Source organism: Rattus norvegicus, chromosome 17 (assembly GCF_036323735.1).
Source record: "Rattus norvegicus strain BN/NHsdMcwi chromosome 17, GRCr8, whole genome shotgun sequence".
NCBI lineage: Eukaryota > Metazoa > Chordata > Mammalia > Rodentia > Muridae > Rattus > Rattus norvegicus.
In genome coordinates, this window is record NC_086035.1 from 18096065 (window position 1) to 18108763 (window position 12699).

The window sequence follows — 12699 nt, forward strand, 5'->3', positions numbered from 1 at the left end:
TCACTCTTTCAAATGTCTCCCAGAATACACCCATTAGGAGACCATTCCCTGTCACCTCTTTGAGTCTTGAGGCTACCGTCTTCTCTCCAACTGGCGCCTTCCTTTGTGTCCCTCCAGGTCCTGTGTAAATGGCACCCTGGTCTGCAGCGTGACCCAGCTGTGGCATGGTGACAGGATCTTATGGGGAAACAACCACTTTTTCAGGTAACAGCTTCATGCTCTCTAGCATTTTTTATTTCCATTTTTTTCCCCTGATATGTATACATCAAGCTGATATTATCCAATGATGGAAACCTCCACAGAATTAACTTGCCTAAGAGGAAACGGCGGGACTGGCTGAAAGACTTTGAGAAAGAAACCAGCGCCACGGAGCATGATCTAGACGCTGCGAGTGAGGCCTCCTCAGAACCAGACTACAACTACGAGTTCGCACAGATGGAGGTCATCATGAAAACACTGAACAGCAATGGTAAGACATCGGCTCCTTTGTAGGTCAGTCCCCGAGGGACACTGGTATAGAAGCAGAGCCATCCCAAAGCTTAGACATGGCCAGTCCTTTATTTACTGAGAGGCCATCATCAGCAAAGAGTACCATCAAGACTGCAGAGAAAACTCAGGTGGAACCAGGGAGTATGCAGATGGCCCCCTTTTGGGGACTTCTTGTCCCCAAAGCCAGTTATAATAACATCTCCATGGTCACAGAGCATTTACTGAATGGATCTGACAAAGTTTTTTGTTTTTTTTGTTTTTTTTTTTTTTATCAAATTTTCCACCATTGGTCTTGTCATTTCTGGGAGAATGAAAAAGTCGCTGAAAAAATACGGATCCAGGAATTTTGAATATAAAAAGGAAGCATTTACTATGGGCTCACTTGGAAACTACTTCCTAAGAGACTTACTTAACCGACAGGCTCAAAGACCTTTGGTAAAAACGATGTTTAAAGTGAACTGTTCTTTAGGTCGTTTACCTGCATAGGACAATGCCTACCTCACTCTACCAATCGCCCCCGAGGGTTGCATGCCCTGATGCAGCCATATGAGCTGGTGGCCTTGGTGTCCTCAGAATTCCGTCTCCCGCTAGGTGGCTTCCCGATCGTAAGCCTGTCTGCCTGGTGGTCGTCCCCGTGGTGGTCCTATTTGAAGATCCTCTTCCCCCTCCTGTGGTTTCAGACGAAGCTGGTTCACCAACACTGGGAGAGAGGTTCTTAACTGCTGCTTTAGCATGCGGGAACCTGGCTGGCTTCCACCAGGGCCGCTGAGGGATGGTGTGTGCTTCGAGCTTTGGCCAGGTCTAACAGGGCAGTACTGAGGTGAAGCAAAGGTTTTCTGCCTGACAGAACTGCTTCTTGACCGTGACTGAGGAATGTTTTCTTCCCCAAAATGATACCTGAACCCCATTCCAGTTCTGGTACCTTCCAGCTGTCCTGTTCCTTATAAGCCCAGCTGCACAGGAGAGCGTCTTTGTGTTAACTGCTGCTGTGACTAATGGCTTCATTCCTGCAGAGACCATGGCACTTTTAAATGTAACCTCTGTTCTCTCTGTAATCACTGAGACCTCTAGAGTAAGTTCTGACCTAAAACCCAGCTCATCTGCCTGTAGTCATAAAAGAGGAAGCTGGGGAAATAGCTCTGCAAGTTAAAAGCTTGCTCTGCAAGCCCGAGGGCCAACATTCTGGTCCTCAGAACCCACGGCACCCCACCTGTCATCCAGCATGGGGGAGTGGAAACAGGATCCCTGGAACAAGCTGCCTAGCTGGATCTGAGGACTTGGTGAGCTCTGGGTTCCAGGGAGAGACCTACATTAATACATAATATAGCAAAGGTACTTGATGTTAGCCTTAGGCCTCTACGTGCATGCACGCACATGTGCACCCACACACCCCTCTGAACATTCATGCACCCATAGACCCATCCGTGCATATCAAAAATGAAAATAAAGTAGAAGAAAGTCTAGCGCAGAGCAACGACACCTCTTTCCCACGTGGAAATCAAACACTACCAACCTTTCCCCAAGTTCTTCTGAAGCCAGCTCTAAAATAAAGACTGTTAGGGACCAGCCAAGGTTATGGGCCGGTTTCTCACATCTAGGATTAGGAACTTCTTTTTCTCCTGCAGATGGACTCTCTTCACATCCCGGTGGGAGTCATTTCTAATGCTCTTGCCGATGCCCTCTACCAGCACCCGTAGGACCTATTTTATTTTATTTTATTTACTAAAAATAAGAGGTACTTCCTTCTAGAACCGTTTTCGAATGACCGTAACTTGGAGACACATGTTTAGGTTGCCTTAAATCCCATATTTCAAATGGAAGTTTTATCATTTTACGAAACAGAGGAAGTCATACATCAAGGGACGTTTTAAACACGTCAGTGGGTACATGAGAGAGGCGGGTATGGCCAGATGGGACAAGCTTTTCTATAAGCCCGAGATGCTATCCGTGATATTCTTAGATTTGGGGCTGGCGAAAGCTAGTGGTCTGTTACGTTAATGATTCGAAATGGTTTTTATCTGTTAGTCACAGGATGTTAGCTCAGACACAGGTGGGCAAGGGTGGGCCCTTCCAGAGGGCTAGCACTAACCTAAGACCTGCACCATTGCAGTCTCTCCACGGTCCTGAAATCAGCCAGTCTCCGTAGACACAGCTTCTTTACAAGAGTCCTTATTTACAAAACCTGCTGCTGGTCATGCAGTGCATTTTGTGCGCGCGGGGGAGGGGGGGGGAGCATGTATTATTTATTAAATATTATAATGTCCCTTGGGGCTAGAAATCTCATTCCTAGGATCTGATATAGATGAGGCTGGGTAGTGGGCAGGACTGCAGTGTTTGGGAGAGAGAAAAAGCCATTAAGAAAGAAACTTCTGGGTCATATCAAAGCTGCCAGCCATGTTAGAATCTATTCTTAAAAGAGGCTGTGTAGGGTAGCAAAGGCATCAAACTGATTGACAGGAGAGAGAAATAAATATCATCAAAGATTTCCCAGGCTGGGGAAGACAGCTTAGTCAGGACTTTCCTTCCAATTATAAAGACCTGAGTTCAGTCTCTAGCGCTCGCATTTAAAGGAAGAGCAGCCTGTATCCGTAAGCCTAGCACCGGAGACACAAAGAAGGATCCTGCGGCTTGATGGGTGGCCGGCCTAGACTCACTGATGAGCTAGCGAGAAACCCGGGGGTGGGGGCGGGGGGGGGTGAGACGTCTAAGCAGGTCAGGGTACTTGGTACTAAGCCTGACAACCTGAATCGGATCCCCAGAACATACATGGTGGAAGGAAAAGGCCAACCACGGCAAGTTGTCTCCTACTCTGTAGACACGCCACAGCATGCGTGCTCGTGTACACACGAAATGAATAAATGTTTCTGAACATGCCTGAGGGATAATGCTTAAGAATTGCCTCTGGCCTACCACATGCACACATACCCACATGCATCCCACCTCACAAACATGTGTACATGCATGTGTGGATAGACACTCACTGTAAAGAAAAAGATCAAAAGAAAATTTAAAGAAATGTAAGCAGGGCTGTGTCTGATGAACCCCGGGAGGGGACCCGGATGTCTGGCTCGGGAGGCTCAAGCACAGGACTAAGTTGCTGCCCTCTCTGTATCTGCATCTTGGTCTGTGGCCCCAGTTTGTGCTGTGTCACTTTGGCTGCTGGTGCGGCTGTAAGCAGCCTGCCCTACAGCCTTTTTGACATGGAACCCAGGTTGAGATCCTGCTGTATCGGCCACTGGGGTCGCATGTGTTTCTGCAACATGGAAAGCAGGAGTGTGGATTAAATACATTTTTCAGGACGTGGGCAGTAAAAGTCAACGGCAGGCTTTGCTTAGCATGAACAAGGCCCAAGGTTCCATCCCCAGCGTGCCATTCGGGGTTTTGTCACAAAACCCTGCGAGGCAGTGTCTCAGTTTTGAAAACTGATGCTGCTTTGAGGCGGGGGATGGATTTTAGAGTAATCTGGCTGTCTGTTTGGAAGGCCCCTGTTCTTTGATGAGTGCCCATAAGGAGAGACTTTCAGGATAAGAGCATTGTATCGATTGTTCATCAAGTCGATGTCCACCCGTCCATCCGTCTGTCCGTCCATCTGCCGCCCCCACCCCCAGTTGACTTCCAGCTTCCAGTCAGAGCTCAAAATCTGGTGCCGTCCTTGGTCATCTATATGGTTGTTCTGAGCCCCAGTTTCCACAACATTAAAATGGAGATGCTATCCCCCACGGGGAAGGAGGCGTTGGCTGCAGGGTTCTTCTTGCATGGGGAGTCAGTCTGGTCCCTGCACTCGCGATTCAGCCAGTAGAGTCGCCGTTGGCATGGCAGCTGTCGTTCTGAATTAAAACAACTCACAGCATCTTGCAATTACATGGAACCGCTCTGTTTTGCTTTGTTTTATTAACTTTATTCTTAAGGCCGGTGTGTTCCCTTCTCTTACGTGCTAATAGAGAAGTGTGCTGCTCACCTATATCATATAAACTGACATGGGGTATTTTGGGAAAGTCTTTGTGGACAGCCATAATTAGGTGATGAAGAAACTTCTGAAGTACTTTCCCCATTTTTTTCCCTGGGAATTAAGCTGAGAACTGAAGAGTAGGACGGTCGCACAGGTTATCAGGGATGCCGGGAGATGCTCACAGGGATGGAGAGGTCGCCCTTCCTCCTATGGTTGTCAAGTGGGCTGACTCTTCGCAGGCTGCTCCCTTAGGTTGTGACTTGGTTCCTGTGCCATTGTCTGGATCTGGCATCCGGCTCATTGGTCATCACCACACTAGGGGCCCTGCACAGCCACTTGGCTCCTCAGAGCCAGGTCCCTCCTGTACCACAGCTATCCATAGAGGTGCTAAGGGCTCAGTTGTCTGTACCTGTTTGTTCCTGGACCACTAAATGGCCAAAGGGATAGTTTTTCCTCTCCCTCTCCCTCTCCCTCCCTCCTCCTTCCTCTATCTCTCCCCCTCCCTTCCTAACTCCTTTCTTCCTTCCTTTCCTTTCTTTCTTTCTCTTTCCTCCCTCCCTCCCTCCCTCCCTCCCTCCTTCCTTCCTTCCTTCCTTCCTTCCTGTTAATTGCCCTCTTAGGAATTAACACCTGAGAATTTCCACCCCCAGTACCTAGTCAATATTTTCAAAGGTATTTCCTCCCCGTCTAGGGAAATTCAAGATTAAGGAAGTCCCCGGTGAGCAAGCAGAAGCCTGTTAAATTTGTTAAATGAGTGTAAAAGTCGTGTGCTGTAAAGATCAACTCTCTATGCTCCTAGTCCTGTGTCAGCCTGGGCTTCACAATGGTTTGACATCCAGTCCCTCCCCATCAAATGCCAGGAGGTTTATGACACAGACGGGTTAGCATGAAGGTATACTCATCCTGCTGAAGAAGGTAACAGTGGAAACTGTGGTTATGGTTGGCTGAAGTGTTACCCAAAAGCAAACCAGGAGGATTTCCCCTGTGAGCCCTCAGGCCTGTCACAGAAAGCAGAGGACCAGGCCAGATTCTGAGGCAGGACAGGCTTCTTCCTGGAAGAAGCCTAGAAAGATACCCGTGTAGACTCCTGTCTTTATCGGCTGCTTACAACCCCTTGCCTCTTCTCTTGGCTCACCAGATCCAGTTCAAAATGTGGTTCAGGTCCTGGAAAAGCAGTACCTGGAAGAGAAGAGGACGGCCCTGGAGGAGCAGCGGCTCATGTATGAGCGAGAGCTAGAGCAGCTCCGTCAGCAGCTCTCTCCCGAGAGGCAGCCGCCCAGCAGCGCCTCCGATCGCCTGGCCTACAGCAGCCAGACAGCCCAGCAGAAAGTGACCCAGTGGGCTGAGGAGAGGTAAGAATAGGGACAGACCCAGAGTCGGGAATGAGGGCTACAGGGCTGGAGAGGCCTGTGAAGGGAAGGCAGACCTGGGAAAAGAAGACTGGTGACCCGGATCTAGTTTGGCTGTTGGTGTTTTGTGTCAGAGATATTACCCAGCCTTAGTAGTTGGCAGTGACAGAAGTGTGAGTGATTCCTTAACAACAGTCTGGAGGTGCGGACAGAAAGCAGGGAGGCTTGTTACTGAGCTGATGTCTTTGCTTTTTCTTTCAGAAGGAGGTTTTGGTGCTTGAAGCCAGAACTTTCCCCCTGCTAGATATGCCCGCTGCCACTAAGAGCACCCCTAGTTCCAGGGGTGTAGGCTGGTGGCTTAGCAGAAACAGAAAGTTGGAAAGGAAAGGAAAGGAAAGGAAAGGAAAGGAAAGGAAAGGAAATTTGGAAGCCCAGGAGCAAGCTGTTTTGTTGAATCTAGAAGTGACTTATAGAGGAGCTAAAAGAATTGAATCTAATCATTAGGTTGAGCATGTGTGAGCCAACAAGCAGGGCATGTGAGAGTGACCAGGGATGCTTGGAAGGCATGAGGACTATGGGAGGGAGGGAGGGAGGGAAGAAGGGAGGGAGGAAGGGAAGAACAAAAGACTGTGGTAGCCCTGGCTGGTCTGGAACTGGCTATGAAAACCAGGCTGGCCTTGAACTCACACAGATCCGCCTGCCTTAGCTGCTCACATCCTAGAGTTAAAGACATGTACCTCAATACCCAGTGCCTGGGTTTGTGACTTTGTTTGTTTAACACCAGTCCTCAGCTACAGATCTTGTCCCCAACTGTAGTTCTCAACGGGTGACCTCTCTGTGCATTGGAGAGAAAAACATCCTGAAGTAGTTCTGTACTTGTCGATCATATTGGTTATGGTTTTCTGATGGTCCCGCCCACTGAGGAAGGAACGGAACTCTGGTTTACTCCGCCCGCATGTGCTTTCTTTTCTTCAACACAGGGATGAACTCTTTCGGCAGAGCTTGGCCAAGCTTCGAGAGCAGCTGGTGAAAGCCAACACTTTGGTGAGGGAAGCCAACTTCCTGGCTGAGGAGATGGGCAAACTCACTGACTACCAAGTGACTCTTCAGATCCCTGCGGCCAACCTCAGTGCCAACAGGAAGGTAGGCGCAGCCCTAGGGAGGGGGACAGCTTGATGTAGGCTAGTAAGTGCTGCGAGCTAGAATCTAGAAGTCACCTCTGTGAGCAGGGCCTGAGGGGAACCAGACGGTTGTCTCTGTAAGCCTTCGGGTATAAACCCCATGGGTAAGTGTGCTGGGTAAACGCCCTTAGAAAGGACAGAAGCAGAAGGCGGGGGGGCGGGGTGGTGATGTGCTTTTAACCCCCGCTCTCAGGAGGGAGAGGCAGGCAGATCTCTGAGTTTGAGGCTTGCCTACAGAGGGAGTTCCAGGACAGCCAGAGCTGCACAGAGAAACTCTGTCTTGAGAAAAAGGAAAAGGAAAGATAAAAGCAGAATTTGGCTGCCGAAGGACTTTCTGATTTAACCGCTTTCCTGAAAAGAGTGAAACTAGGGTCTCAGAAGATAGCTTAGCTCACAAGCTTGATGACCTGGGTTCAATTCCCAGGTCCCACGTAAGAACGGAACGAGACAACTCCACAGAGTTGTCCTCTGACCCCCACGGGCTCACAGTGCTCACCCACACCCACGCATCCACGGAAATATAGAAGTTTCAAAAGAGTGAAGTTAGGCATACATGTGTGTTTATGCGTGTATATACATATATGTGTAAGTAATGCCTGCTCTCCTTCATGCAAACACCCCTTCTGCAATGGGGTCTGTGTGTGTATTTGGTTGTCCTGCCTTTCTATGAGAGACTCTCTGAGAAGGGACAAACATCTGAAACTTGCTGTCACACACACAGAACTCCTTGTAGCCATACAGAAGTCTATTATTACAATATAAAGGAATTTTACCGTAAGAGAGAGACCTGGAAGAAAATAAATTTTTATCCCAGCAAATTAAAAGAGACATTGTGTGTGGGAGTGGAGAGAGAGGGCTCCCTCAGGTAACCACTTACTGCTCCACCAGAGGACCCAAGTTTGGTTCCTAGCATACACATGGTGGCTCACCATTATCTGGAACTCCAGTCCCAGGGGATCCAAAATCCTCTTCTGGCTCTGAGAGCATCAGGGACACATGTGCACATACATGCACGCAGGCAAAACACACATACACATAAAGTCTTTTTTAAAAAAATGTAAGCGAGTTAGGGAGTATCTTATCGGTCTTTGGAGTTCTAAGTCCACAGACATAGGCATGTCTACATACGAGGATCCTATTAGAGTCCCTCTCTTCTCTAAGACTGATTGATTGATGATTGGTCGAGACAGGGTCTCACAATCCCATGCTGCCCTCAGACTTACTGTGTAGCTAAGGATGACCTTGGGCCTCCAATTCTCCTGTCTTTAACCCCCAAAGGCCGTCATTACCGGCATGCATTGTCACATCTGTTTTAGGTGGTGGTGGGGGTATAACCCAGGGCTTTGTGTTAGATAAGCACTCTGTCAATGGAGCCACCTCCTGGTTGCATCTGTGTAACAGAAACTTGAAGTACTCTTGTAATTGGTTTATAGAATGTGATAAATCTGTGTCATGAATTCCCATGTTGCTATTGAAAAGCAAGATTATGAATAATATCCAAATGAAAGGAATTGATTGTGAGGTAAATATATATAGATGTATAGGTACATAGATATATGTAGAAAAGAAAGACCAGAATATTCCCTAGGTGGTAAAGTTTTACCAGCTTTTGTAACCTTACAACCTCACCCTTATACATACTGCCTTTAACCATGACGGGGAATGTCGGGACCATGTCCGCTTTGTTCTCCATCACGATACAGAGAGGAGCGATTGTCAGTGAGCCCGCCATCCAGGCCAGGAGGAAAGGAAAGAGCACCCAGGTCTGGACCATCGAGAAGCTGGAAAATAAGTTAATTGATATGAGAGACCTTTACCAAGAATGGAAAGAAAATGTCCCCAAGGTAAGAGAAACAGAGCGTGGAGGAAATTTGGCTGTATTAAAACCACAGGTGTAATGGTTTGGTCATTTACACTAGGGAGATAAAGTGTGATCTTGAAGGTCCAATCGCACGTGATTCAGTCAGGGGGATGCAGAATCCGGGAAAGCCCGGCGGGTCTTAGTTTGCTTTGTTCTCGTTGCCTCTCAAGGGAAAAGAGGAAAGTCGCTCTGAGCATGCGCAGTCGCTCCACACCTTCAGTCCTGGAAAATTAGGCCGAAGCCAGTGTGGAGTTCCTCTTCGTCCCCATCTGCGCATGTGTCCCTGACTGTGCTCAGGGCTGGGTAGATTTCTAATTGTAATTGTAGCGAATATAATGTTTAGTTTTGTTTTTAGCATTTGACGTTGGTAATGAAAAGGAAAATTTGGTGAAGGAAGGAGTTGGTGCAAGTGACAGGGCATGGCATGAAACAGGCTGCAGGCGTGGGGTGAGTGGAGCTGGGGCCCCTCTGCAGGAGCAGCCCCTAGCAAACACGCCCCGCTTGTGTGCTGGGTCTTTGTGGGTACGATTCTGATTTTAGTTGTTTATTTTTATGAATGCTTCCTCTAGTTTGAAGTAACATGATTTAAGTAGATGCGTTGTTCCCTGACCTCTCTCACCCAATGACCTATTATTCTTCTCAGGCTAAGAGGCTCTGTGGGAAACGAGGTGACCCTTTTTATGAAGCTCAGGAGAATCACAACCTCATCGGTGTGGCTAACGTGTTTTTGGAATGTCTCTTCTGTGATGTGAAGCTTCAATATGCAGTACCCATTATCAGCCAGCAGGGGGAGGTAAGGACACGCCAGCTCCTAGACATTGACAAGATAGGAAATTTTGTTTTCATCTCTGCCTTGAGAAAGATCAAGAAGGGGTGTATGTGTGTTTTATCCCTCTTAATAGCTGGTCTTAATATAAATTATCAGTCAGGATTAAGCCATGGTCTTAAAAGATAACACATTTCATATTTGTGGTTCATAATCTTTTTCTGTTTTCATCAAATAAGAAATATTTTTGATAATAAATTTTGCTCTTTCCGCCATATTAATTTTTCTTCTAAAAACCAACTCCACTACTAGCCATCCAGACCAGTTCCTTCCTAGCCTGTAGATACCCTCTTCAAGGTATTAGATCCAGGAGTAGTGGTGTGTTCATTCGACCCCAGCACTCAGGAGACAGAGGCAGATTATTCTGAAGTCCTAAGTAACCAAGCAGCCTAAATACCCTTTGTTAGTTCCCTTCAGGCAGTCACATTTCAACAGTGTGGGTGGTTTATTTGCCCTTTGAGGGCCTCGGACATGTTAGAAAACATTCACGTGAAAACTTTCGCTTTTCCCTAGGTCCATTTTTACTCTGACAACCTTATTATTTGACTATACTGTGCCTACGGAAAGACTCAAATAAAATGAAAATTATCCAGTATCCCTCAGACCAACACCGTAATAAGATTCCCTTCTAGTCTCTGTACATTTACAAAGCATTTGAACCAAACCAACCCTGCAAAGCGACCCCACTTTTCCCCATTTCATATTCTGAAGCGGCCGTTTTGCTATGTCATGGCAATGTCCTCTTCAGTTTATTGCTTCCCAACCTAATTATAATGAAAACCTAACTTACCTCTAGCTTTTGGGTATTCAGTTGCTTGGACTATCTGCTGTCTCAGTGAGCACTATTTGGCTCTTATCATGTTAGCGACAGTTTCCTAGGAGTGCCCAGGCGCCTGTCTATTTAAGCTTGTGATGCGTTCCAGCATACAGCCCTCCAGAAAGAGTCCCTTTTCTTTGCATTCCTTGGCAGCACAGGGGAAGATATCGTCTTGTGGTTCCCCCTGCTACAGTGTAAGATTTCCCCCAGAACCCACTGGCAGTTTGCTGGTCTTCTGCATTCTGGAGTCTTAGATGCCATCTTCTATGGGTAGAGGCATAAAAGCTGTGTGTCTCACATTCAAACTTCTTCCCAGCTTGTCAACTGATGTTTTTCCTATTCGGCCACAATCCTTAACTTCCTGGTCTGTCTTACACAACATACAAACTTGAACTCCAGAGTTATTCCTTTGGGGTTCTTAGAATAAGGTATGGTTTAAAAAGAGAAGCTGGGAGTAGACCTGGGTTCCGGGGGTGGGATGGAACCTGGGTGGGTGCGTGCGTGCGTGCATGTGTGAGTGCAGGAGCTGAGAGCTTCCTGGATAAGTCCGCTCCAGTGACCACCAATGCTTCTCTCATGCTAAAAATACAACTTGAGTGACCAGTGGAGCCAGTGGCCGAGGCCCTTGTTTAGGGCCTCTTAATCTAGAGTCCCTGGCAAGCTCTGGGTATCTGAAATTATATCACGAATGTCCTGGGGGGCCCATAGATGGCTCAGCAGGGTAAAAGCGCTTGGCCTTGCAAGTCTAATGACCTGAGTTCAGTCTCCAGTGAAAAGAGGAAAAGGACCTCTAAATGTTTGCCTCTGACCATCACATGTGTCCTGTGGCATGCATACACCTGTACACACACACACACACACACACACACACACACACACACACACACACACACACAGACAAGCATCGTATGAAGCACTGCACTGTGGTTTCTCCACTCTCCTTACCCTCAGTACCTTCTACCTTGTATCTCGCTGGTCAGATAGCATCAGCTAATTTCTCTAGATCCTTAGCCCCGGTGCCGGTTGCCACGTGGAAGTCTGAGCATTAAACATAACTCTTAGCCTGGGGTGATGGCTTATCCCTGTAATTCTAGTATTCAGAAGCTGAGGCAGAAAGATTGTGCCTTTGAGCACCCTGAGCCATCTCCAAGAGAAGGAAGGACTACCACCATACTGGACCTGCTATAGTGAAACGTTACCACGATCAGAAATCTAATGGCCTTACAAGAACAGTTACTTAGGGGTAGGGGGGAGATGCCCTTCTTTGGACACCAGTGCTCAAGGACATAGGCCCGCACATATACACATAACTGAACAGTAAGTTGAACAAAGAATCGTAACCCAGAGCAGAGAATGGGGAGACGTGCCTATCGTCGAAGCAGGCTGAAGCAGGAGGATTCTACAGTGAGGTCAGCCTGGGCTATGTAGCGAGACCCTGTCTAGATGAATCAAAACCTCACAAAACGCAAACAAAAGAACTACTTTCCCATACCCATCTGAACTTTGTTCGTATGATCCCTTCCAGAATAAGTACCTGTTACCAACCCACGAGCCCGTTTTTATGCGGCTCCTTGTTACATGCCACCCTTCTTCCTTGAGCCAGGGACCATGTCTGCCTAGTGTACTGTCGGAAGTGCAGTGCTTGGCACAGTTTCTGCCCCCATCCAATGTTTCCCTGTGAACACTTGCTGTGCGCATGGGCACACACTTATCCTATGACACCCGACCCCTACACCTTTCTTGTTAAGTCTACTGCACCAGCTTGTTATTGGCTCTCATTTCTTGCTCTCTTTCTGCACTTAACCATGAGTTCGCTGGCAGGAGAGCCCACTCCTCGGTGCCCCAGGAGGCTAGATCCCGGTTGGAGTGAACAGATTACCCAAGCACGAGTAACTCTGTAAACAAACATAAAACTGAACGTCGCAGTAGAATATGATGGCTCCCTTGAAGCTGCTCCTCGCCTGAGCTGAGGGAAATGGATACACCTAAGAGAGTTCTAGAAAGAAGGTTGGGAGGGGACAAATTAGGTTCAGAGTAAGGAAAGAAGGTTGCAAGGGCCTGGGCTTGCCTGGCTCTGGGAGGGTGGGTTTGGGGTCTCCCTCCTGGAAGTGGCTTAGGAGGGAGGGTCTCACACTGCCGGAGATGGCGAGCCAGGGCTGTCGAGTGAATTTCTGTCTCAGGCGAGTGGTGCCCAGGGTATTCCTTTGAACTCTGAAATGCTCCTGTT

General features: G+C 47.9%; 1 protein-coding gene across 15 annotated transcripts in view; it reads left to right on the forward strand.

Annotated features, from left to right (window-relative positions):
• Positions 1-12699, forward strand: part of Kif13a (kinesin family member 13A) — a 182537-nt gene that overhangs the window by 123838 nt on the left and 46000 nt on the right. For 8 of the 15 annotated variants that reach the window (XM_063276527.1, XM_063276529.1, XM_063276531.1 and 5 more), the window contains 7 exons: positions 118-204; positions 303-469; positions 1081-1200; positions 5577-5790; positions 6768-6930; positions 8672-8812; positions 9473-9622. In XM_063276527.1, coding sequence (XP_063132597.1) covers positions 118-204; positions 303-469; positions 1081-1200; positions 5577-5790; positions 6768-6930; positions 8672-8812; positions 9473-9622 — 1042 coding nt within the window. The remainder of the gene's footprint in view (positions 1-117; positions 205-302; positions 470-1080; positions 1201-5576; positions 5791-6767; positions 6931-8671; positions 8813-9472; positions 9623-12699) is intronic. The other 7 variants (XM_063276532.1, XM_063276535.1, XM_063276538.1 and 4 more) reach the window with 1 other exon arrangement.